The sequence below is a fragment of the Vidua chalybeata genome, chromosome 5 (genome assembly GCF_026979565.1).
Source record: "Vidua chalybeata isolate OUT-0048 chromosome 5, bVidCha1 merged haplotype, whole genome shotgun sequence".
Taxonomy (NCBI): domain Eukaryota; kingdom Metazoa; phylum Chordata; class Aves; order Passeriformes; family Viduidae; genus Vidua; species Vidua chalybeata.
The window spans coordinates 12,270,876-12,298,488 of NC_071534.1; the positions used below are offsets into that span (position 1 = coordinate 12,270,876).

General features: G+C 37.6%; 1 protein-coding gene across 4 annotated transcripts in view; it reads right to left on the minus strand.

Moving 5' to 3' along the window:
- Positions 1–13,088: 13,088 nt before the first annotated feature.
- Positions 13,089–27,613, minus strand: part of ATP2B1 (ATPase plasma membrane Ca2+ transporting 1) — a 61,084-nt gene continuing 46,559 nt past the window's right edge. For 2 of the 4 annotated variants that reach the window (XM_053942847.1, XM_053942846.1), the window contains exons 14-22: positions 27,478–27,565; positions 27,046–27,152; positions 25,333–25,524; positions 24,918–25,131; positions 24,576–24,787; positions 22,597–22,704; positions 20,599–20,781; positions 20,209–20,295; positions 13,089–16,008 (exon numbers count right to left, since the gene is read on the minus strand). In XM_053942847.1, the coding sequence (XP_053798822.1) occupies positions 15,697–16,008; positions 20,209–20,295; positions 20,599–20,781; positions 22,597–22,704; positions 24,576–24,787; positions 24,918–25,131; positions 25,333–25,524; positions 27,046–27,152; positions 27,478–27,565 (1,503 nt within the window). In that variant the 3' untranslated portion in view covers positions 13,089–15,696. Of the gene's footprint in view, positions 16,009–20,143; positions 20,296–20,598; positions 20,782–22,596; positions 22,705–24,575; positions 24,788–24,917; positions 25,132–25,332; positions 25,525–27,045; positions 27,153–27,477; positions 27,566–27,613 lie in introns of all 4 variants that reach the window. The other 2 variants (XM_053942849.1, XM_053942848.1) reach the window with 2 other exon arrangements.

Genomic DNA, 27,613 nt, shown 5'->3' on the forward strand with positions numbered 1-27,613 from the left:
TAAAAAAAAGTTGGTAATGATAAGACTTAAATGTTCTGCACTCTACCCCACTGCAGGAACAGTAAGTTAACTAGTTAAACTTAAATTGACCTCTTCACCATTATTAAAGTCTTCCAGCCTTTCTCACCTTTTTTCCCAACTATCTTCTTTCTGCCAGGTTTTTTCCACTGTGTCTCATCAGGGAGACTACATTTAGATTCTATCCCTCTGGACTACTACCAAACTTTGTGTGATATTCATTTATTCTGCATCTTGTCATCTCCTGAATGGAAGAAGTTGCTGCTTTAACTGTGCTGCGTGGTTTTGGTATTTCTTGTTTTTGATATTTCTTGGTTTTGGTATGCCTTGTGTTTTCGGGTTTGGATCTGTTCTGGGAGCTGCTTAAAACCCAGTGGTCAGAAACATGTTCCTTTTTTTAGAAACTGAGCTGAATGACAATTCCTAGTCCTACTGAATCCTTTACCCTTTGCCTTCTTTAGAGCAGGTCAGTATATTTTACTAATTTTGTTATGCTAGCAATAAACTGGAATCTCTACCTGCCCACAGAATTCCTGGACTATAAATTGCCAGGTGATGGGCATAAAGCAAAGGAAGGGCTGTGATTTCGGAGAGAAGGAGGGTTGCATCCCTCTTTCTACAAATTGATAGATGAGTCTTTCTCAAATTGATAGATGAGTCTTTCTCAAATTGTAGGGCTTACAAAGTTAATCTGTTTCTTGCTGTTTCTCCTCACCTGAGAGTGCTTTGAGGACTCCCAAATGCTCGTAGGAAGCAAAGTATTCCTTTACTGCAGACATGTAATTAGCTATAGTGACTGTAGTTACAAAGCTGGCAGGTAATAGTTTTTATGATAATTATGTTCCCTCATTAGTATGTATAGATTTTACTTTTAAAATTATTTTAAGATTATTGTAATCTCTTAATAACACAATTATGAGTTGGCATTGTCTTTTTAAGGTTGTGATATGCAAGAGCAATTTACTGTAATAAGTTGTTGTGCACTGTGATGACAATGATAAATGGTGCCTCAGAAAATATGTTCCAAGCATCATGTGTCAGCAGGCTGCTGTTTCAGCAGCTATGGAGTTGGTTTTTTCTCAGGCACTGTTTTAAGGTAGTACATGTACAAACAAAAATTGTATCTAGAGAAGAACATTTTAAGATGGTAATTCCAGGCTTGTGCTGACTGCATGGTCACTGCAGGAAAAGAATTAGTAAAAAGATGTGTAGAATTCAAGGACACATGGACAGACATGATAACCTCAGTGCATGAATGCTGCGATGCACACATTAATTACACTAATCACATATGGTTTCATAATAATAATTGATGTAAAACAATACATGAGCATAAGGGGGAAATATACTAGCAATATAGTAGCCCACCAAAAATTCTTTCATGTCTAAAATGAGGTATTTTAACTTGGTGTTAATCTTACTTTAAAATAAAAGTAAGAACCCCAGCTGTCATTATGTGGGATCCTATTGGAAGCAGCTGTGTTAGCAGCAGAGCAGTCCAGGCTGCCGAGAGCCCTCAGGAGGTCGTACTCTGTCACTAGAGGGGAGTGTGAGATCTGCTTTGCCAGCGTGGTGTTATTCCACCACGCGGGTATTCATCCACCTACATGCAGGAAGGGAATGTAGTCCAAGGGCACAAAGATTTAATTGCAGGATGTCTTGCTGTTGTAGAACTATTATACCTTATGGTCTTTCCAACCTCTGATCCTACATTTTTTTCTCCTCCATCAAAATGGTTGTGAAAATAAAATAAATCTTAAATCTATGAAATAACTTGTGGAGTTGTGTTGGTTTTTTGCCTCTGTTGAAATTTTCTTATCAAAATCCCATTAAAGTCTGTTTGCCAGCAGCAGTAAGAGAATGGAAAATAAAATAATATCAAGTAGGTACATAACAATTTGAAATACAAGGATGATTTGGAATACATATGATGTTATTTTTAGGCTAAGAAACATCGTGGGGTTCTGAGGGAATTGGCAGTTGTAACAGCAGAGCCATGTCTCCATGATACTTGAAAAGGCTTGATAACTGGACTGTGACTATCATTCAGTGACTAGAGTGACACTGACTACCTGTAACTATCTCAGGCACTCAAGAGGGAAAGGATTATCACACCCAGACCCTGGGAACTGCTGACCACTCAGCCTTACCTTTGTGCCCAACAAGGTAATGGAGTGGGTCCTGCTGGAAGTTATGTCAAAGCATATGAGGGATGATTGTATGAAGGTGGTTAGAGACAGCTGACATGGCTTTGCCAAGAGCAAATCATGCCCAACTAACCTAGTGGCTGCCTATGATGGAGTGACTGCATCAGGGGACAAAGGAAAGGTAAGTGATGTCACTTCTGTAAAGCCTTTAATACTGTCCCTTCCAATGCTTTTGCCTCAAAATTGGTGTGGATTTGGTGGATGGACTATTAAATGGCAAGGAATTGTATGACTGCAAGCAGAGGGCTGAGTGGCGTCCTCCCAGGGGTCTGTTTTGGGGCCTATAGTATTTAATATATTAATGACATGGATAGTGGGATTGAGTGCACCTTCAGGAAGTTCATGGGTGACACCAAGCTGAGTGGTTCAATTGAATCAGGGGAAGGGATGCTGTCCAGAGGACCTTAACAGGCATGAGGAAGTGGCATGTACAAACATCATGAAGTTTAAAATTGTTCTGCACCTGGCTTGAGGCAATGCCCAGTATCAATGTACACTGAGGGATGAATGGATTGAAAGCAGTGGAGGAGGTACTGGGAATACCAATGGATGAATACCAGCAATGTGTACTTCCAGCCCAGAAAGCCAAATGTATCCTGGGCTGCATCAAAGGTAACATCACTACTGGACTGAGTGGGGTGAATCTCCCCCTCTGCTCTGCTCTCATGAGATCCCTCCTGGAGTTCTGTGTCCAACTCTAGGACACCCCAAGATAAGGAGGACATGGACGTGTTGGAGCAGGTCCAGAGGAGGGCCACACAATGAGGAGTCTATTGACGTAGATAGATGTTTGAGATTTTTCTTTTTTCAGTGTAGGGATTGCATTTGTACAGAAGGATAGATAAGAGAATTTATCTCTTAGTACTGATGCCTGAAGGGAAACACGTGTGAAAGAAAACTGCATAATTCAAGACCAGCACTTTAAAACAAATAACCATCTGGATTAGAAGTTGAGAGTGACAATTACTCTGCCAAAGAACCTAAAGTCATTAGAATTTGTATAAAAGTGGGTGTGTTATCCAAAGGTCCTTTCTTGTTTTTTTTCCTTTTAATTAGATGCTTTTGTGTAAAAGATACATATCTTGATTATGACTATGGGGTTAAATCCCTTAATGTTCCTCCCTTAGTACCCAAACAGCACAATAAAAACACTGACAGGGTAATATGCAGCATGGGTTAAGCTGCATTTAAGTCTCTTAGTGTTACCTTAAATGCCAGACTATAACTCTTGCTCTCTATAATGTGTGTGCATTATTTGAATCTCAGAAAGCTTGCAGTCACTAATTGGTTTTGGATAATTGAACAGGTTTTACTATGAAATTTTCTGGGATAATCCTATTATGGTGTTTTATATCAGTAGCATTGCTATGTGGATGGATACCCATATGCAATTCCAACTTTAAAGAACATCTTCCTTTTTTTTCCCCAAATGTTTTAATGGATGATCAATACCAGTAAGGTTTCCTGTGTTGCCAGTAACATGGATATGTCGGTAAATATATTCTTATTTCAATGCACTTTCATCCAGCTTTTCTAAAAATAAGTAAAGCAGTCTTTTTCTAAATAGATATGTAGAATGCTGTCTCTTTGCCATACAATACCTGAAATTCTGTTGTGTTGTGAAATTCAATGTATTGGAATCAAGTTACTTCAGCAAATTGTTTGGCAATGTTCACTTAAAAATCAAAAACTATTCCTGTGTCTTACTGAGTTTGTGAGAGCTAGATCAATTTTGGAAGAATTTAGTACAGCATAGCAAAGGTTAGTACAAATTTATTCATGCTTCAGAAGATGCTATATAGAATGATTTAGGGCATCTTCACTTAGTACATCTTATAACAGTGCATCTTATAACAGGATCATTCATCTGCTGTAACGTGGATGTTAGCTTCAAAGGTGAACAATGAAAACTGGTGAATTGTATGGAGATGCCTAGTTTGGTAAAGTATCTCTTTAGGTATGTACTAGAAGGTGACATTTCACCCAAAGGAGAATGATCTAGGGAATAGAATAAATATGAACAAAGAATCTAGAATGAGAACTCTAACTAGAAAAATGAGCTCTTGATATCAGAGCTTGCCTAAATTTTCAGGAAAAAAATGTAATTGCCCAAGTGGAACTATATTATGCACATTTACGGGTAATTTTAGCAAGTGGCCTTTAAAAAAAAAAAAAAAAAAACAACTCTTATAACTCTGAATTTTATTTATACATAATTTTCAGGAGTAAGTATTCCCTGGAAACACACTAGTAATTTCTTGGAGTACTGAAATAAGAATTGTGAGCTAGACATTTGTCCTGTTTCTGATTTTTCTATAATCCTCCATAAAATTAGTTTCTTTAGAGTGCATGTTTTCAACAGCAGTCTTCCAATAGCAGTAAAGCTAAAATAAGTGCTTGAAACCAATGTCTGCAAATGCCAGGTACAAAGTAAGACAAATGATAACAATTGTAATTGCAAAAACAAGTGAGGAAAAACAATATGCCACAATTATTGAAAAATAAGGAACCTAATGGCTCTTGAACAACTGTAGCTACAACATCCATGATGTTAATTTCTTCTGCTAATTGCTTTCTGAAGGATGAGGTCTGACCCACCAGAGACTCCAGGTGCTTAGCACAGGGCTGTGCTCTATGCATTTGTTTGGCAATGTCATAATGCCAGTCTCCCAGCTCCACACCACCCAAGCATCCTCTAAAAGGATCCTTGACTCTGTATCTCATGAGTGGTCCAGAAATTACTTGAGCACTGATTTAAAAGTGTCTAAATGCTCTCTCCTCTGCTGCCACTTTGTGGCATCTATCTAAGGATTGAGTCACCAGTTTATTGTACCAGGGCTGAACCAGACTTCTGTTAGTATGTTTAAAAGAACTGGAAGACTTTGGTTCACTTAGGTTACCTACCTGTCCAGTGGGACAGGAGTCAGGCAGCAGTGGCAGCTGCTTCATTTCACTACTTTACCAGACTGGGGTGGGGACTTGTGTCTGGACAAGGAAAGCCTGCATCTGTACTCTTTCTTTTTTTCTTTTCTTTTTTTTTTTTTTTTTTTTTTTTTTTTTTTTTTTTGCTTCTTTTTTTTTTTTTTTTTTTTTTTTCTTGCAGCACTGGCTACTTGGGCAGGAAGAACTTTCCAGCATGACAGTTGGCAACCCACAACATGATGGACTGCCACAGATGCTTCCTGCTGCTACCATATAGATTTCTCTTGACTATTACTTGTGTGGCTGATGCAGAGAGAAAAATGAAGGGAGTGGTAGTAGTTTCAGACTCTCTTGTTTCACTATTAAATGCATTTTTCTGTTGGTGTGCCTGTATCAAGTACAAAAGCTGCCACTGTAGATGAGATAGCTAGACACTTGTCTAATTCCAAAATGAGTAGTGTTGTTACATCTTATCAAATCATGCTTATAAAATCTAATCAATAGGTCCTATTCCACTGGTGAGGCATGCACATATAGTGGGTCATTTGGGAGGTAGAAGGTCCAAACTGCAAATGCCTTACCCATTCCATGCATTCTTTTTTAAAACTCCATTTCCTCTCTTGCAGGAGGGCTGTATTCATACATAGCTGTATGTGTGTCAGCTTGTGTCAACCCCTTCTTGTAGTGGCTCTAATATTATGAAATTTTATGCTGCTCTGAGCATAATGACAGGTTCTGTTTCAGAGAAGGACAATTCCTGAGTGGCTGAGCAAGCCATGTACTATGGAGTGGAGTGGAGCAGGAGGCATCTGCTTAGTATCACGAAATGAAGGCAGGAAGAATGCCCCCAGTTTTCTCACTAGAACAAGTTTTCAGAAAAACCCCTCAGGCTTCCTGTAGCATTCTGTTGTATCACAGAACATTAACTGTTTTTATCATCTTGCTTATTACTAATTGCAAGCCTGCAGCATATGGACACACTATATGTAGAATTTCCATCACAATCTAGTTGCAATTAACAGTACAGGTACTATGGAGACTGGTCCTAGCTGCAGGAAGAGCTAACAGGGCCACACAGCAAACAAGATATGCAGCAAATTGCTGTATTTCCCTTCCAAAGTTACAAGGAATACCTGGGTGCCACAACTTTTGCAGGTGCAGTAGCAGAAATTGCCAAAGGAGCATGGTCTGGTGGCTTCTGCCCATTCAGAGCAAAGGCAGACAGTTTTCCATCAATATGCTGTAAGGCTGCATCCTAACAAGTGTTTTCATGCCACACAATCTTTCTGATGGAGACAAAATACTAAATTCAGGCTAAAATTATCAGAAGCAAGCCTGTTGGAGATGAGAGCTCTAACTTACTCTGTGTTCTTTACTCTTTTTTTCCCTAAATCTTACTTAGAAATTGTTTTCTGGCTACTTTCACTCTAGTTTAAGGGAGTTCATCTTTAACTAGGTTTATATTTTGAAGAACATAGCCTGTCATTTGTATAAGCAGCTTATTCTTGCATCCATAAAACAGACACTGTTTTTTGAATTCTCCAGCTGTTGCCAGAAAAGGGTCTTACATGATTGCTACAAAAGCCACCTTCAAGATCATTCCTGCTGCAAGGAAGTTTTCCTGCGTTAATACTCAATATGATTGTGAAACTTTGTCTTCACCAAATATATATGAACACTTGCAGATAAGCACATTTTACTGTGACACACCATTTAATGATATTATCCATGTTTAATTTTGGTATTTTAAATAAAAACCACTGGATTAAATTTCTTGCATCAGTTTACCAAGAACAGTTGGTGTTCTAGTTTTGTTACACTTCCTCAAACCTGTCATCACTTATGTGAAATCCTACAGTGATTCATAGTGGCTTTCAAATTTTGGTATTCAGATTCACATCACAGATCATCATTGGTTCTTCTCCCAACCAAAACAAGAAGTAAAGGTGACTGAAATACTCTAATGTAAGTAGAGGGCATAGATTGTAGTGCTTCTGACATTAGTGCCTCAAGCTGCATAAATCTGCTTTAAAACACAAGCTTTTCAACTTGTGTATTTGTGGTTTTTGCTCTTCTTACTCCTATCCTGTTACCCTGCTTTTCTTCCCCAAAAGTTTTCAAAAACCTTCTCGTTGCTCATATGTTTCCTTCCACTCTCCCCTTTCAATTCTGACTTCCTTCATCTACAGTGCCTTGGTTGTTAGTTCCCCAAGCTCTAGACTGGGCAGCAGGAGTTACAGGAGAAGCAGGTCTGTGCTGGTTTTTACTGTGCAGAGAAACCCACCCCACACCACCAGCCTGCAGCAGCAGTTTACCCAGAAATGGTTCTGGTGTGGTTGACCACACTGTCACAGAAGCTGTTGAAATGCACAACAGAGGGAACAGTGCAGGAAGAGAGGAGTGGTAACCTGGGCTAGCATCACGTGCTACATCCCCACTCTGTGAAAGACTCAGTTTCAACCCAGTCACATCCCTGCAATGAAGCGGAGCAGTTTGCTTATGAAAGCTACAGTTTTGCTGGAAAGCCAACAAGGCTTTGAGCTGCTGAGATAGCAAAAGGGATCCCCAGCACCAGATCCTCCTTGACAGGTGGCAAAGCTTGTTCAAAAGCTTGGAGATTGTAGACCAACAGGCATGAACAGAAAAATAACAAATTTCCTTCTTAGAAATGGCTAAGCCCTTTCATTTCATAACACAAAAGTAAACCACTTGAGTAGTATAATTTGATTAGGGTGCTTAGTACATAAATAATTTTTTCCATTAAGTTTCCACTAAGGCTTGATTTCTGAGTTACAACAAAATCATCAAGACTTGCAAGAGTAAAGCAAGGCAAGAAAGCCACGGGAGCACTTCTGGGTTTTTTGGCAATATCTCAGATGTAGTCAGTTTGGAAATAGCAATCTATGGCTTAACTGTTGGACTTGGATTGATTCCAAGAGCGATGTTCCAAATTTGGTATATGATAACATGCATGAGTGTGTCCCAGTATTTCAGTCTTTTTGACAATGATTGCCAGAGATGAAGCATGACCTTGGAAAACAAACACTGAGGGGGCTCTATTGGCTGTGCTGATTGCCTTTGGGAAGAGTAATGAAGAAAACCAATGGAAAATCATTTTCTCAAGCAGTATTTTATCAGCTCACACTCCTCATCCAGTGATCAAAAAGCCTGTAGCACTTCTTCATTCAAATATGTAAAATGCTGATTTTGTTAATTGGTATGAAAATGACAATTGATCATTTAGTTGATATTCAAACTTGGACTGTTTATGGCCCTTTTGAAAAAGACTCAAGTCAGTGAGATTTAAAGCTATAATAACTGTAATCAAGTACTGACATGCCTATAGAATTGGCTGGGCATCCCAAGCTCTTTAAAATTGGCAGTTCAGAATACTTTTAACCTCCTGCTGTACAGTTATCTTTTATTGAATCATTAACTTTTGAAATGGAACATGCTTCAATATATTGACTCCACAGATGAAAACTCTAAAGATTCCTGCACCTTTAAGGTATAGAGCCATAATACAGCACATTGGAAGTTAGTGTTGTAGGCACTCCCCCTCTAAACATACTTGTTTTAAATGTATTTTAGTTTCAACATGAATGTGTTATTTCTAACAAAAAAAAAAAAAAAAAAAAAAAAAAAAAGACCATGTTTCTGTTTTGCAGAAACTCAGCTATTTTTTCAATAGTTAGAATGTCAATTTTTGGGTTGAATAATCTCATTACTATAACACTTGATCAGCCAGGCAGCTAGTTTTACTATGCAGGTTATGCATAGGCTCTTTGAAACTTTTTTGTATTGCAACATTTTTAAGATCAGAATGGCAGTTTCATAATGTCTTCCTACATTAGCATTAAAGTTTTATAGACAATTATATGACAACAAATAGATAGAGAATCCAACTCTGACATATCACTAAGTTCTTTAAATGTAGCAAAATATTTCTGCAACTCCAGGCAGAAGAAGGGAGCATTTGTATGCAAGAACAGAACTAATGTGGCATTTCATTTAATTTCACCTATACTTTGCTCAGTTAGATAAAAGCCTGTAACACCACCACTCCATGAACTAAGGTAAGGAGAAAAGTTAGCTTATCAATTCCGTGTAAATTATGGACATACTTTTCAGTGCTCTTTGTCTTGATCCATTAGAATAATATAAATTTCATTAACTTGCCTGCAAGAGAACCTTCTTTTTTAAAAAGCTGATCTTAAACACTTGAAACCAGAAAAAAAAAAATAGTAGCTTTGAGAAAAAGGACCAGGTTCTTTCAAGAGAGTCCTAAGTAGAGAGCAGGGCAATGAAACCACACAAATCTTCAAATAAGCTGGAATTTAATTTCCCTTAGAAATAGCTGCAATTTTTTTCTTTCTACACCTGAAAGAGGCAAATAACAAATTGAGAAATCCCCTCCTTGAAGAGAAGCTGATTTCCACAGGTCTGCAGCTTTCTAGAGGTCATGTTAAAATCTGTGGGCTTTCCTATGAACTACAGACAGCCAGTCATCATTCAAAATGGTTTACTAGAGCAGAAGTGATCCAAGCTCTGCTATCACAGCAAGGATTACAGGAGGAAAATATTAGCAAGCCTTTTGGTCAGGTCAGTTTAAGGCAAGAGAAAGAAAACAGTCAGTTGCTTCCTTGCTTTGCTTTAGGTTTGACCGTTCCAGTGACTGATGTCTTTGTTGAATTCCATCTATGTATAGAAATAATATCCATGAGGATAATGAAGAAAAGCAATAGAATTACACCTCCAGCTCAAGAATTTCAGGATCAGAAATACTGAGGTTGGCAAGGGCCTCTGCAGGTTATCTACTCCAAACCCCTGCTAAAAGCAGCATCAGCTACAGCGGGTTGCTCAGGGCTGTGTCTAGCTGAGTTCTGAGTGTCTCCAAGGATGAAGACTCCCTAACCTCTCTGTGTGTTTTCTTGTGTTCAGGCAGTTTCATGTGCTGTCACTTTTGATTGGCTGGGAAAATCAGAAACTAATTTCTTATAATGGCATCAATTTAGCTATGTTCTGAATCTTTATGGGCTAAGTAACAAGCCAAGCCATTCTGGTGATATTTGGCCTGCAAATTCTTTTGGGTTTAAAAACTTCATCATGAAACTCATACTATTGTTTTTCTAATTGGAGAAAAAAGCTGTCTGTCTCTCTTTCATTCTTTCTTTTTCCAAAGCCAGTTCTTTCCATAGATCTTGTTGAAAGAGCTCTCCTATGAGTTGCTCTGGGCTACAGCACCGAAAGATGCTATCATATAAAAAGTACTCCCAAAGTTTACTGAGAGTGGGTGAGATCTTGAAGACGAAAGCAGTAAAGAAGATCAAAAGGCAAGATAGAAATATGATAAAAGAGACAAATCCACAACTGCACATCTTACCCCATCTGTCCTTCACTGATTCCCTATAATCATCCTTGGCAGACTGGAAGGGGGAAGACAGGAAAGAGTTACCAAGTTGTAATTCATGTCTATATACTGCTAGTTTTATTAGAACAGAGCCTAGTTGATTTGGCAAAAGGAAAGAAGCTAAGAATGACTCATCTTTTGGGGAAATTAAAATATGACAAAAAGTACCTTCTCCAGAGTTTTCTTTTTATTTAAAAACACTTGTTTTTAATGCTTTTTCAATGATGGTCCTCAATAAATTAAACTGTTGCACTGATCAGAACATTAACAGCCAATACATGGCAAGTGATTAAAGAGAAATCTTCCCATCTCTAAAGAAGTGTTGTCCAAAACAAAATCCTGGTTTCTACCAAAGTATCGGTTTGAATAATTTCCTATTTCAAGCATTCTGTGCCAGACTCATGTATACTTTTACAAGTCCTATTGCATGGATCTGAATTTTGTAAATTGTTCATTTTGTAGATTCTCTCCTAAAATACATAACACAAAACACTATGCAGTAGCTGCCAGCACAGTATTCAAAATAAGCTATGTATTTCCACACAAACATCTGCCAAATGCAGGCTTACCTTCAGATCTTGCAACAACCTTAAGTCATAAGTGAAGAGGCTTTGTACCCAGCAGCCATCAGAGCAACTAACTTGTGGAAAACTGAGAAAGTCAAGTTAAATCCTGTATTTGTAATACTGAAATGGTCAAAGATAACAAACACATCTTCTAGGGTTTATTTGTAGAGTGGCTTTGTGGTTTTTATTGTATCTTAAATGAAAAGCTTTGGGAGGCTTTTCACACAGAGCAGTTGAACCATACACCCTAATTCTCTACAAGAGACTGAGAGCTTTAAAACAGGAAAAGCCAGTATTCATTCTGTGCCTGAGAAGTTGCCATAGAGTGAATCCAAGAGTGTGCCTTTGCCAAGGAGGAAGACATAGAAAAGTTTTCTTTATGATCATACTTAGTCTTTCAGCATTATTCAGCTTCATGCCCTGCAAGAGAGGCAGCCTAGGAAAGCCAATGAAGATGTTCAGAATAGTTAGATACTGCTACATTTGCAAGGGCTCAAAGGGATCCAGAATGCATACTTCCATTTTAGTGAGCAACTGCTGTTTCAGGTTTGGATTGACGCTTGTCAGTACACCAGAATGTGAGATAATGTTCCAGTATTCCAGAATGTACACTTCCACCAAAAGCTGTTAATTCCCAGAAATACTCCTGTTAGTTATTTTTCCAAATTTAAATTCCCACCATCTTCTATTTGGGGCAAGTCAAGGAACCCTTTTCAAACAGATAATTGTATGGATTTTGTAGAAAACTCTAAGTCAGGTGTACTTAACAGTAGTAAAGGGTCACTATCCAGTGTGCTACCTTTTACATGTTGTCTTTTTTCAGATATCTAAGCCCATCCCATCATTTTCTTAGCAAACCCTCATCTTTGAGCACAAAGGACAAGTAGTACCTGTAGGGGGGTTCTGTTTTAGAAATTAAGTCATATATCCTTGATGGATGCTGCAGCCTCCTGAGGAAGGTGGTTAGGTATTTCTGTATGCAGTTCAGGGGAGAAGATTGGCAGGAACAGCTATAAAGCTCTTTATTCTGGCCCAAAAATTCTCATTACATGGTCCTGAATAATCAGGCCTAATCAGTCTGGAGATAAATTGGAGCTAGACCCTTCATGCTGGCCAGGCTCATCCAACAAAGTTAAGGTACTTCAGTGAGGGCTCAAAATCTGTAATATCAGAAGAAATGCACTGCTGGGGGAGGGGGTGCAGGTGGAAAAAAAGCAGCAACTCTTTAAGACCAAGTATTTGCATCAGAAAAGTAGTACAGACATTTAAGATATCCTACTTTAATTTATGTAATGCTTACTATGATCTGGATTATTCTAGAGCTCTGCAGAGGCTAGAACTATTAGCAGTAGAAATGGAATACATCAGGCCTTTGGAATCACTTTCCAATACTCAGTATACGCAAGTTATCCTTCCATGAATAGTATATTTGCTTGCTTACTTCAAAACACATTGGAAAATTTGCTGTTATTCTAAGAAAGCCTTTGAGTATGTTATTTTGTATTTTTTGGCTGCTTGTACTTGCTATAGACCCCTGCATTTACCCACTTATTTAGCATTAAGGCACTTGTTTCCATTATTCTCTCCAGACTACTCCATGATGCAGCATTTTCCTCTTCCTGTTAAGGCTAATACAGAAAAAAAAAAGTCCTTTAATATTAATTACCATTTTCAGCTCTCCTTCAGAGCCTAGATGAGGTGCCCTAACATATACACAGCTATAGTAGACATCCCACCCAGGAAACCACATTTTAAGCCACTCCAAACCACCTTTTAAGCCACCCAGTCTAGAACTGAGTATATGTTCCAAGTCACTATTGCTCAACCATGTACACTATATACCATGACCTCTTGAAAGCAAATGAGCATAAAATTGTAGCAAGACCTGTTTTATATAACTGGCATGCATTTCAAGTTTAAATCAGTACTGTACTGACATTCAAGAATTTCAGTCCCCATACAGACTGAGATGAACAGCACTTTTATTTATTTCAGTTACAAGAAGAAAGACAAGTAAACCTTACAACCAGAAAGGCAATGAAGGCCTCATGAGCTTAGTGAAAACCATTTCATAATCTAGGCAATGTTATGATTTCTTGAGATCACAAAGAAAGCATACCCCCCTCTTAAACAACTTTTCCTTATTTCTGCAAGGATGTTTCCTGTAAGAACAGCACACTGATGTTAACAGAATCAAGAGGGACCAGCGATGTACAAAGCCTACATTCACCCTCCCACCCCCCACAAAAGGTTTAAGTGTAGATTTTATTCCAAAAAAGATTAACATGCAGTCATGATCACACCTAGAGAAGAGGGGAAAATTAAAGTCTGTTTTGAAATGAAGTCAAATCATTACTCATTAACGAAGTTAAATGAAGATACGTTTCCACATGGCAGTGTAATTCACAGGTAAAGAAAACTCCCTTTATTTTAAGCCAGTGCTTAGCTGACTTCTGTAGTAAAGAGAAAATAGCTTACATAAAAACTGCCCCCCCTACCAAGCGCTCTAGATAAGAACTATGATGTAAGAAAAGTGCTAGAAACATGTGGGAGAAATTATTATACAAAGTGTCAAGTGCAACCCCCCACCCTCTACCCCCTTGCCTAGAATTCAGTGTATTTACTGAAATACAATAGAAAAGATGGAATTCAGGAGTGGTTGACAGTGGGATACAGTGCCACAGGTTGAACAATATCCACTAAAGGACAACCCCAAGCATGCATGTACCCCAACACATGGGAAAGATGTGCTTGAGCTTCCCAGCGTGCTCATTTCTGCAGTTAGCTCCACTATTATCTCCTTCCTCATTACCAACTTAATTCTTGCAGTCCTTTGAAGGGACCACTTTAAAAAAATGTCCATAATTCTGGATTATTTGACAAAAAAAAAATCATTTGCTATTTTTAAGAATACAGAGCTGGAAAAAGAAAACCTTACAACTCATGTCTTCTGTTGCTCTTTTAAGTAGTATTGGACCAAGAAAAAATGAGGAAGTGCAGACCAAGCACTGTTTCATCATCCTTCGCTGTCTGAACAATACAGTAGAGGCAGACCATAACTTCTTCAGTCAATCTCTAGTCGATCAGTTCTGGTGCATTTCACCTGTCTTTATATCAGTTCTCAGTCTCCCTCACTTAAGCAGTCAGAGATACATTTATTACACGGTACTCACAGTAAGTCTCGGAATTTCAGGCAGACCTATTAATTCCCCAGGAGTATCCTTTTGGCTCAGTGAAGACTTTTGAGTATCTTAACTTACATTCATTCTGGAGGCAGCCATCATGATTCCATTTACCCAAAGAGCTATTTGGAGTGGGCTGTTACCATCTTGAAATTGCAGTTTAAAGGTAACCAGTAACACAAAAGAGTACCTTCTGTATTTCCAGTGAAGGAGCTGAGAAAAAAAAATCTGTAAGAAACCATTGCTGCAATTTTATTTTAACAAAAGGGCAGATTTATTCATGTTTACAAACAAGTTTCAAAAACAAAAAGGAGAACATGTATGCTACCCACTAACAACCTTTCAAAATGCCAACAGCCCTCATGCTGCATGAAGGATTCTATAGATTAGAAAAAAATCACAGTTCCACTCACAGTTCACCAAGACAGCACTAAACTAACATGATTAGACAAAAACAAAGGACTAAGATTCTGATGTATTTTGATTTAATCCATTTTGCCCAAGATAACAGAAATATTTCAAGCAAGTTCCATCACGTATTGATGTCCTGCATTAAACAATCCTATTAAGTTCTGAACAAAAGTTATTCATTAAGTTTCTCAAAATTTTTAAAAATTAAACAGTTGTTTCAAAACCATTAAGTAGTAAATGTATTTAAGAAACTAATTAGGACAGAGGCCATAACTTCATTAGAACACCACTGCTCATGTTCTTACAAAGCATTAGTGTTATCTATTTGGCTATTAGTAGTAGCAATTTATCTACAATATTTAACAAGGTAAATTGCAGGCAAAATTTAGTACAGTTTCAATAGAAACACCCTTTTCCTGAAAATACAGCAGTATTTGAAGGACTAGTTTTTTTGGTTTTTTTTTTGTTTTGTTTTTCATCTTCTCTGCATCATTTATAAGGAAGCTTCCCATCTATGAACAGGAACAAAAAAGTATCTACAAACCTTGTAAACAGATCTGTATCATTTATAAACATAAATAATCCAAATTATTAACAGCCAACAGCAGAAATTAAAGTATCAATTCAATGATCCAGGGCCTCCTTGCCCTTCCCAGCTTTCCCATCAGAAAAGGATCATGATAAACTAAAGCTCTGCTAACACACTCTTCAGGACCATTCTTAGTACAACAGATGATCCACAGGTCACTTATGCTGAGTTACTGTTTATCTGTCAGAGTTCATTATTACTCCCACCCCCAGAAAAGCACCCTCCAGTCTGGCAGAAAGCTTTTTTTTTAAAAAAATAAATCTACATTCGTACAAGTGTTTCTTCTGTTGAAGTCCAAGACAAGATTATCATCTTGTCCATCATAATGTGTGAAGAGACCCAGTTTCAATTTCTTTACAATGCAGCTAGTGTGTTAACATTCAGCTTACAATCAGAGTGATGTTTCCAAACTATGTAGTGGGCTCCCTGGGGATGAAGAGGTAGCAGACTTGTTCTTGTCTGTTGTAAGGTGAATTCCACTGTCAACCGCATTGTTATTTCTATTGGGAGAGGGAGGGGGACTAGAGTTGCGTTTTGTTGGAGCATCATCTTCAGCATCAGTATCATCAATAAGGGGAATATGAGGCTCGGAGTCTTCTATTCTAAACTCAGGATGCGTCATAAAATTGTGAATTGAACTTCGTGTCTCAGGTTTCTCTAGCCCCTCGTACAAGGAGCTACGAAATGCATTCACCACTCGGATCTGTAAACAAAGAAAAAATATTATTAAAATTCTGCATATTTACTGAGAATGGCATGGTTCTTATGAGTTTGAATCCACAAACAGCTAGACATGAGTGAATCAAATTTGTATGATGCAGTGGAACTTGCAATAAACTGTAAAAAATGAAGAGCATTTCAGTAGAGCACTGCCAGTCTACACAGTAGGAATAAAAATTGTGAAAGTACTGCAAAAAGCAGAAGGGCCCTAAAATTCAGACATGGCACTAGAATTGTTTAATTATTTAACACGGGCTAAGCATTTTTTCAGAAGTGAGGCTGACAAATATTTACTTATTCAAAAATTAAATAAAGCTTAATGAGTGTTTTATTGAATATTTGGGTGAGATTGGAGGGAGGGAAGGTGGGGAGAGGCTGAAAATAAGTTAGGGGATAAAAGGGTCACTAATTCTCATGCTAGGAATTAGGATGTCAACTGACTATGAAAAAGCCAAGCAAGTGTAAGCCAATGTCACAATGAACGAACATTTACAAAGTCATGCAAAAAAGGATACCACTGTAACAGCTGTAAATATTCGAGTATATAGCCATTTGCCACTCTAGAGAAAGCTCCTTAGTGAACAGTGCTTTGGAAACTTAAGACCAGAACTAGGAAATTGAATACTGTATTGTACAGTTTAGTAGCCAGGACAGGTTGTAACTTTGAAGAGACTACTTAAGTAGCACCAAGTATGAGAAAAGCAGGATGATCAGCCTTTGAGTGAGACTTCAATTTACGTTGAATTCATGGACACAGTTCCCAGGCTGAGGACTGTTTCATGTCTTTTTGTTGTTTAATATTTTTGAATCAGAAAGCTAAGCTAACAGATTTCATAAATAAGCTTTTCATAGTTTAATTAGATATAAAAGAAAGTACAGCTTTATTTTGCAAATTGTGCATGTCCAGGCTGACTTGAATTTAAGCTTTCCAAACGATTACTTGACTGATGAAACCAGCTGCCCACACCCCCCACTTCTCCCATGCCTCGTGTTTCCCTGATCAACTAGACAAATTGAGGATTCATTCGTGAACTGATAAAACAAGTAAGGTGAGGCAGAAGTCATTGACTCATTTATCCAACACTTTTCCCGATACAGTTTCCCCCTCCTGTTGACTCCTTATTCAATTCTCAACCCTGAGTAAGTCTCCAGCAAAGCAGTGTGAAATAGTGTTAAATAGTAAGCAGCAGAGCAACTCCGTAGTAAACAAGAAGTTGTTCTTACAAACAGCAAGTCAAATTTAAAGCTTTTTTTAATGCATCCAAGATGACTTGTTTCAAGCTGAGAAACACATCATGACTAATGCTTCCAGAGTTCCTCAACAGAAAAAATAAAGTGACTTCCAGGTGAAGGAATGAAGCTGGAAGGTCAAGCAGATCAAGAGCAGAGACTACAAAACAGCTAAGATACACCAGGGAAGTTCACTGTAAACAGAGAAGGGCTCCCCAAAAGCAATGTGTTAAATCAAATTGGTTAAATGGAACCACTGCACATGATAAAGTCTTATGTCTTGACTGTGTTCTTTGACCTCTAGAAATAGCATCATTTCCCCACCTCTGCTCCTTCAGACCACTTGGACAAAGAATTTTACTCCAAAGTGATCATGTCCCCATTTTTATACTACAGGTACATGCTGAGCCCAATTAACCATGGAGGCAAGGGAAGAAGGCACAGGGAATAAGGGGAAACAGGGATGGGGCACACGATCAAGGGGGAGGATATAACCAGTAAGGGGAGGACAGAAAAGAGAGTGACTGTGCTGGAGAAAAGATTACAACAGCAGCTAGTACTTCACTGTTCATTGCATGAACAGAACTGAGCAGACTGTCAAGGAGTTGATACATTATATGAGGTTTAAATAAGTCCAGCCAGCTGCCTAAACTGGATGGGCACTTACCAAGAAAATTAGCAGTGACAATACCAGACTGAAAGTTTGCAATGACTTTATTTGGCATGTTGCATCCCACTGCGCCATTTATGTGTCAAAATGAAATATGAATGTCTCTTGGCATTGTTTGTTCATTGCTTACACATGAGAATTTAGAACATCAACAGCAATGAAAAACAATTCCAGCTTAAGAGGACAGCTGTAATTATCACAGAATATGTGCATATCCACAAAAAAGGCTTGGTTCCCATGCAGAATGCATACTATGCAAGTGGTATGCAAGCCTCAGAGTCCAGCCACAAAGGCAGAAATCAAACTTTCAGCACTTTAAAAGGAAAAATTTAGTGTTTTGAAGGCTCTATTTTCCAGCACTCAAGATAATTAAACTAGAGGGATAACTATAAATAAATCATGTAAGTGAGGTGCAAACAAGACAATTTGTTAAGTGTAATTCATACTGTCATCAGGCCTTCCTCATATTAGTACCAGAATAGCAAGGAATGCAGTTGGCACTCCAAATCCTCTTAACCAGATGGCTGCTTAAGAGTTGCAACCTTACTTCATAGGAACTATTTTCCAACAAGCAGCTCTAAAAAAAGAGACAATAACACATCTGCTTCCCATTAATCTATATGAGTTCTCAAAAGCTGTTCTTCTGGAGGGTGTAGTAGAAGGCTGTAATAGTGAGGATAAAAAAATTAGTTCTCTATGGTTCTCTACAGAGCTATGGTAGCTCTGTATCTGCATTGGTCATTTGATGCAATAAGATGCTGCAGTGCCCAATAGATTCTGCTCAAATAGCAGCATGGAATGACATTGCTCTCTAGAGAATTCTGAATGTCTAATTAATGTTCTGGAGTGTAGTTAGGGATACAGGTTACTAATTAGCATTTTAACTAGGAGATGGAATCCTGTGTATCCTTAAGTGTTAAATCTACTTTTCATTTTGTGTTCTTGAGGCATGCAAATTTGTGAGCTGAGCTTCTCAATACTACTGCAAGGTAGGGAAATACCTGTCTTGCCACTGGAGAACAAATACAGAGGTAAATACTTGTGCAAGCTCACACGCGAATTCAGTCCGAGCCCAAAAATAATTAATTAAAAAAAAAAAAAAAAAGCCTGAAGATTTCACCATTTCACTTAAGACAGCTCCTGAAATTAAGGGTCTTCATCCAGCTGGTAATCTGAAAGTTTAAGCAGGGAGGGGAAGGCGGGAAGGGGGAGAAGAAGCCCTCTCAGTTATTTTAAAAAACCAAATTTTTAATCTGTCTCTAGGAAGTTAGAGAAGAAAGTTAAACCTGTATTAAGATGGAAAACTGAACAAAGATATTGGCTATCAGTATTCAACTACAACTACTATGCATCTTCTGGCTCCAGAGTTTAGGCCTACATCCAAGAGTAAATAAATCTCCAGCCTCTACAGAGAGGAAGGCTGAAACTGAAATGCCACTTAGAGCACAAGATAGAGATGGTAGAATTGAGATGAGACAAACGTCACTTTCACTGATGGCTTATGAACTGCTCCCAGAAGAACCTAGAGAGGAAAAAGAACCCTTCAGATTTGAATGAAAGTTTTGCCATTTAATGCTTATTTTTTTTTCCTTTTTATATTAGCTAATTCGTATTTCTTCTGACTTGTATGCATTTTAGAAGCCTTGTTTCGCCACCTGAATCCTGATGTTGAAAAAGCTGTTATTCAGTAAATAAGGTCCAATGAAAGCAGAGATTCATAAAGTTCCTTACAGGCTACAAAGAAAATGCATTTAGTGCTCCATGTTCTAAAAATATTCATATCTTCAACATACCGTTTGCTTCCAAATCAGCTTGCTTACTTAAGTATTGTTTGTGTTGCAGTGCAAGAGATCTACTTTGGTTGACCTGGGTCCATGATTACACAGTATATTCACTTACTCAATGCAAGTCACCCTAAGAGGCATATACTCGAAAATTTACAACAGTTTTCCCTTTTCGTTTTAAAAATCCCTCTGTACACGAATGGATGAAGGCACAGGATGTGCAGGCTCACAGCTTTCACATTAAAGTCTTTTGTTGAAACTGTTCCACCTGTTCTCAGCCCTCTAAGAAAAAAAAGTCTTGAGGACTCCACTTTGTGGAAGAGCTCTATAAAAGCCTGAACGATGATTTTAAGTACTAAGGAGAAAATGAGAAACGTTAGGTACGTGAATTAGGAAATGTTAATTTCATGCACTTTAGGAACACACACTCACACCCCACAGTAGTAGAAGCAGTAGTAGAGGAAAACACTACATGTGTAGGGGTAGAAATATTTGTTACATCATGGTGCTGGCTGGCGATGGAGGGTTGCCGCCTTAGAGCCCCCTGAATGGTACTTCCACTCTGGAAAGCATTCACTACATCCATCTGCAAGGAATCAGAGATTGTGACAGCTTGCTCAGCAAGAGAGAGAGAGAACAAGAGAAAGGACCATCCCATCTATAACACACAAAAAGTAAAGAAAAAAAGGCACTTTTTAAAAACAGAGCAGATACACAGGCAAGAGTTGCATTTAAAGCTGAAGAAAACAGAGGACCCTGAGGGATTACACATCCATACACACCCCCTTTTGACAGTCTAAATCACACCAGTTAGAACAGCCACCTTAGTCAAAAATGGAGAAATTTCCCTCATAACACCCATTGTATCCTACCTTGTTCAAGACCATACCTGAGTTTGTATCCTGTTTAGGCCCCTAAACCACAAGATCTGACCGCGACGCAATTCTCTCTCAGCATGATCAATCTCCTCTACATCTTCTGCTAGCTCTTCTTCAGGAATCTCTTCCTTTTGAGTTCCATGACCAGCTTCTTTAAGGAATTTCAGTCGGCTGGTTGGAATTGTTGAAATCAACTAACAGTGGATGAAATACATAAATCAGGATTGTTCTTTTTTTAACAAAAAAAAAAGAGTAATGCAAGTCTTAAGGCTTAACAGATATCCTGCATACAATTAGCAAAGCTAAAAAAACTAAATTACATAGACAGGATGAGTGCAATCACTCCAGCTGAATAGCTGCAAAGCTGTGAATATACTTACTACCTCAATCGAGGTGTGAAATTAAACTTTGACTACAAAACAGCCTTGCCAGGGACAAAGAATTCCACATTAACATTACTTGACAATGCCAGGAAGGAGCAGTACTGAAGCTACAAAAGCCATTAATCCTGTAGATTGTACTTGTATCTAGAGCTTTTAGTTTCATCAGTTTGATGAGCATGACGTGTCACCTCAAGTGAGACCTCCACCACCTAAAGTAACCACAATTAATTTAAGAAATACAGAAGAGACATTCATTCATTTGTGACCTGGGAGATATCAATCCATTTGCAAGGTGAGTGATATGTCTGAAATTTTATGTATCTCAAGCTGTTACTTTGCTACTTGGTGTATAGCAATTTATATATCTTAAACAAAAACTACATGAGGTTAAGGGGAGTCATCTTTTGGTACATTATATCTAGCAGATTCAGATCAATTCCAAGACTGCTTTCTTTGATCATCACAAACCTAGAAGACCATTTCTGCAGCTGCAGAGGAAAAAAGTCTGCTCCAAAAGCAAGATAAACAGCCCTTTATGCTGAAACTGCTACTATGAATGCTCCCAGCTCACACTTCAGTTTCTATTATTCTCAGAAAATTAAAGCTCTTTGACTTTAATGAGATGCTAGAGCAGCATGAATGGCAGTAGGGAAGCTTTGACTTGCAAGATACTTTGGGTCAAAGGTATTTCAAGCCATCTCGGTTCTCTTCTAGGAGTCACCTCAGAGTGACTCTATTTGATTTTTTTAAATAATTAATTTTCCAGAGAACCTTGTTAAAAAGCTTAGTCACTTTTAGAACATATGTCTATGTATGTATTTACAACTAAAATTCATCCTACCAATTTTATTGTGAAACATGAAGTGTCTTTTACTTAGTGGAAGGAAAGAAACTGTAATGGAAAACTCTTCATGTGGTATGAAAAGTTTAGACAACTATGTCATTAAATAATAGAAAACTCTGTAGCTCTAAAGTTTCATGTAAATAAGCTTGCTGCCTACAAGCACTGTTGTGCATGCAATAGTAATGATACTCTGGGGGGAGGGGAAAGGAAATAAAAGTCCAAATGTAATGGCTTACTAGATGGGAAGATTTTTCAATTATGCCACAATTATGCAAATAAAGATTAAAGAGAAAGTTGGTTTGAGTTTGCTGCATTTCTTGCTACTCCAGGAGGTTTTTAAATCAAGAAAATACTGCCAAATTTAGCAATTTTGATTTTTCAAGAAAATCATTAAGCACCAAGTTAAATATATTTTAACATTAGCATGTTCATTGCATCTTGTATTCTTACCACATTTTCTGGTACTCATATTTGACTGAAGATATAATTTAATATTTAAAAGGTAACTACAGCTGCTTCTAGTTAAAAATTGCTAAACAAACCAGCCACAGGATCTAGTTATGAAATGTTAAAAATTGACCCACTCTGAGGAAGGAATATTAAACTAAAGACTTTCTACATCTATTGAACAAGTAAATTGTAATTAATATTTACTGTTAGTCTTCATATATTCATATAGTCCACTTGAAAGATCTGAATGCTAAAGACAGTGTGTTTGCTTTTTCCATTTAAAGTATACTGTTGCAAGTAGATATTTGGCATTTTGAAAAATCATAGTTTACCTGGCCCCAAAGTAGTGTGCCCATGCCCAGGAAAATGGACCACAGCCACTGTTCAATTGAGAGTTCTGAGCAACTGAAAGGCTTTCCACCAAACTGCACAATAATTATCTGTGAAGAAAAGCATGATTAAACTTGTTAACAGTGACCTGTTACTAGAAAATTCCCTAATGCTTTAAGATCACAACAGACAGCTCTGCAAGAGAACATGGGATTTCCCATCTTATTAAGCATATTTTTTCACTGTCTCAGCAGTTTGCGCAAGTTCCCAAACCTATGCCATTCTTCTGCTTTTCAGTATTCCAAGAACTACCCATTCATTCTTCAAATGTCGCACTCATGAAAATTTGCTGACTCCTCAATTTTGCTTGCTGCGTTTTTCCTTTCATTTCACAATTACAGCATGTGTTTGATGCTACAAATATACAGTGATTACTTTTGCTATGAACACCCATCTTGGAACTAGGTCCAAGATTCATAAACTTGTATTAATAGAATTCATAGATCCATAAGACATGAAATATCTCAGAAGTAATTCTACAGGATATTACCATGTATCACATCAATGTTAAGTATCAGACTTTAAATCACCACATGTAGTAAATCTTGGGGGAAGGGGGAAGAGTTCTCAAAAGCTAAATTAAATGAGCTCCTACTGCCTTAACTATTACAACAAGCTGTACAGGCCCTAATGAGCAAGGTATCCCTCTGCATAGGAATTATATGCATGAAAGTCTGCCCTGGAGAATCAACAATTCAAAGCAGCAGGGCAGGCACGAAAAGGAGACAGTATTGACCATTAAGTAGGACACTTGACAGCTGAAAAAGTAGAGTATCTTCTGTTATTAACTCCAAATTAAATACTGAGATAACAAATCAGGAGTTGGGAAGGCATTCAGTCTGCCAAATTTATAAAGTGAACACAGTGGCAGTCAGGAGTAATTTCTAAATTTTGGCTTGGTTGCACAACAGCAGTCAATCTGCTGAATTCGTAACCCCAAAAATAACAGCAGCTTCTGAAGAAGTGTCATCTATAAAAATCTAAACCTGAGAGAGTAAGTTCCCTGACTTAATGCAAAGCAGCAGTGCATATGTTTCCAATGCTTGAACTGATATAACTTCCATAAACTTCATGTATTATCAAGTCTAAGGAGAAGCTTAATATGTAGGTTATATGTCCCAAATAACTTAATCCAAAATTAAAATTAATTCTGAAATTAAATAGCATACTGATTTGTTTGCTATTTCTTCTGACTAATTAAAGTGAAGGCTATTTAGAGGGTGAAAATATTTCTTGTAAACTATTTCCTTTAGATTCAGGTTTAACTTGGTGTTCCTCAACACCAGCATGTGAATCCAATCAACTGAAGATAATTTCATTTTCTTTGTTAACATGTACTGAGTTAACTAACTAGCTTTTATGAGTTTCCCTATGTGCTGGAACAGAAGGTCCCTAGACATTTGGTTTTTTTCACTTAAAACAGCACTTCTACATTATATACCAGTAGGTATCATTGCTTCCTGCACCAGTAAGGTAAAAACTGATATTTAAATTTCTAAAGCTTATTCATGTCCTAGTCTCATTAAGAAAATAAAAGAAGTTTTTCTTTTTCTATAATTGTTTAAATGGAATCTCGCTCAGATACACAGGTAGATATAAGAAAGATTATGGGGCAAGGGGTGAATGAACAGATGACACATATATTTTCTTCATATTTTGCCAAGAGATTAGAACACTAAGATAAAACTGAAAACGTAAAAAATTCGAAAGGTAACTACAAATACAATATTCCAGCATTACCGACTTCAAAGAGGTTTGAAAACTCCATCAAGCTGCACTTACAACTTACTTATTGTGTGTTTGACCCTGGAGGTTCTCAACATTGCAGAAATTAGATCTTAGTTGACTGGCATTTCCAAGGTAAGCAAGTACATCAGTGCACTAAATGCATTTTCCCCCCACCCTCCAAGAATCTGCTTACCTGCACAACAAATGTCCCCAGCACAATAGAACAGAAGATAGCGTTGTTAAAGATTCCTTCAAAAACATTTCTTTCACCATGAATCTTTCGGGCATTAATTTCATTAAAAAGCTGCATCATCACAAATGTATTAAATACTATAGTATAATGTTCTGAAGGAGGAGCATGCAGAGGTGCATTTCTTCCACTATCGATATCAAAAATTTTCTCACCTGTATATAAAAGGCATTTATGAACAGCTTGATTAGTGTCCTTATACACACACTGCAGCAAAAAAATAGTTTAAAAATACCATCTCTCTACAACATTCAGAATAACTTGGTAAAGCCTCAATATTCTTACCAGCAAACAGGAGCGTGAAGACCACTACAAGCTGGTAGAATGCATGACCCAAAATGTTCTTCATCATTGTACGAGAAATCAAAGGTTTGTTTCTACCATAAGGCTTCCGCAGCAGAAGAGCTTCAGTGGGTGGTTCTGTTGCCAGGGCAAGAGAAGCTAATGTGTCCATTATGAGATTTACCCACAGCATCTGCACGGCTTTAAGTGGAGAATCCTATAAAAATAGATACATTAACCCTCCAATAGAACTGCAGAAATTACAACTATTAAAGGCATCTATCATACAATATTGGCATGTTCTGAAGAGCATTATGATCTTTGGACTACTGTTTAAGTGCAAGTTTGAACTCAAGAATTAATCAATCATGACTCTTTCAACCTTTATTAGCTGAAACAATTCCCCACTGGTACGTACTTGTGTTATGCATGCTCCTGTAAAAGCAACAATTACTGCTACTACATTGACAGTAAGTTGGAACTGAAGAAATTTGGAGATGCTGTCATAGACATTTCGTCCCCACATAACTGCTTTAACAATACTGGTGAAGTTGTCGTCTGTAAGTATAATATCAGAAGCTTCTTTAGCTACGTCTGTCCCAGCAATACCCTGATAGAAAAAGAAAAACATTATGAAATATAACAGGATGCATTGACTTTTTATGACAAAAGCTCTTATGTCATTTGGATGCACAACATCTGAAGGACCCCTTTAATGTAAGCATATAAAGGTGTATTGAAACAAGTTCTACTTGAAAGTCTTAGGAAAATGAAAACAAAGTAATGCTCTCTTTAAAATAAAGACATTAATATAAAATTGAGAGTTGACAGTAAAGACACATTAAGTTCTCCCAAAGAAATGTTACTGAAACCTGTTCAAGCTGAAGGCCACCAGATGGTGCAGTGCTACAGTTCAAGCTCTGCCCTAATTATATTGTTGTATGGATTCCAGAAGCAGTCAATGTGCTTTCTACACAGTAGGATGGTAAACACTACCAAAAACCTTTTGCAGAAGGGCATTGGCATTGAACAGTAGACTATGTAACGTCATTGCATATGCATTGCAAAGCAACGTGACATTCTTAAATTTGAAGCACCTCTAGTCTCCTACAGTACCCAAACAGCTCTGTTCTGTGTAATGATGCCTGAAGACACCTACTTCAAAAATTCTTAATTTTTCTTTTGGTATTCCAAATCCACTAACTCAATAGCAAATTTAATGATCCCTATTCTTGATATATTATTTTGTCAAGGAAATGAGTCACCTGCACAGCTATGTGTACACATTAAAAGGTACCTTTAGATATCATATGGTATATTTTAAGTGCTATTTAGGTAAGCAGTTAGAAAGTTAGGTAGCAGTTAGGTAAGCAGTTCCTTACACAGATGAACACAGACAGCAACTGCAGGAAACATTCAAACAGATAAACAAATCTGCTCCTGACTGTGGCAACTACAGCAGCTTTACAAAGATTCTTGTTACAAGACTGTTACAGTCTAGAGAACATTTCATATGTAGCTGTCAAATTTTTAAGTTATGTTTTTGAAAAAAAGCTCCTTGAGAATGATGTGAAATATCTTTCCCATTTTTTTTCTCAGGAGTAGAGTCTGAGTCAGTGTTTCTTTTTCTGCATGTGGTATAGGAAGAGTGTGGTCTGCTTTTTTTCATTCCTTTCAATTGTTTTAAGACTACAATGACCTGCCATGACCAAAGTGTACCTCTTACATTTAAGACTGAGGAAGAATCCTGTGGCAAAAGAAAGCCTGAGGAATCTGTCCTAATCTGTGCCTTGAAAGAAAGGTGAAACTCATATTTAAGGCACGAGTCTGTGTAGGATAAGCACTTAAAAGCCAAGACACTGTGTGGCAGCCACGTGAAAGGGTAACTGAGAAAGCCATGTAATCTAACAAATCATCCAGACAAGTGCAGATCCTACACTATCATAAAATGCTGTTGCTTCAGTTGTACTTCAGATGTACAAGAGATGGCCTCCAAAGCCATTTTGAACATCAACTGGCAGTCTCTTTCATTATGGTCTCCCTGTTCATGAAACAAGGTTCTTTAATCTGAAGTGATTTGATAAGTCATTGATAAAATACTGAGGATGTAAAAAAAAAATAAAAATCCTACCATAGCAAATCCAACATCTGCCTTCTTCAAAGCTGGACCATCATTGGTACCATCACCAGTCACTGCTACAACTTGCCTCTGGTCAAAGACAGTGCTGTCAATTATACCTAAAATAAAATTACATACAAGTGTTACAGTTCTAAATTAACACAGCAAAGACTTAACCTGAAAGAGAAACCTAGTTTTTGTCTTTATCAGTCAGAAAAAAAAAAAAAAAAAACAAACCAAAAAAACCCCACCCAAACAAAAACAACAGTCACCAAAAAAAAAAAGTTCTTATTTGGCTCCATTTCTCAAACAGAAATAAAAAAAAAAATCAGTCAGAAACAACTTCACAGACATTTCCTATTGTTCAGTCCTATTTTTTTTCCCCTAGAAGCACAGGAAAAGAAAATCCAACTCTACTTAGAAGCTCAGAGAATTTTTACCTACCTTTTACTAGAGTGTGTTTGTCAGTGGGAGAAGATCTTGCAAGAACGCGAAGCTTTGGCCAAATTTTATCTATTCGCTCTTGCTCTATCTGCAGAAAGAGCAAGTTATATTTTACACACGTAGGAGGCTTAGAATA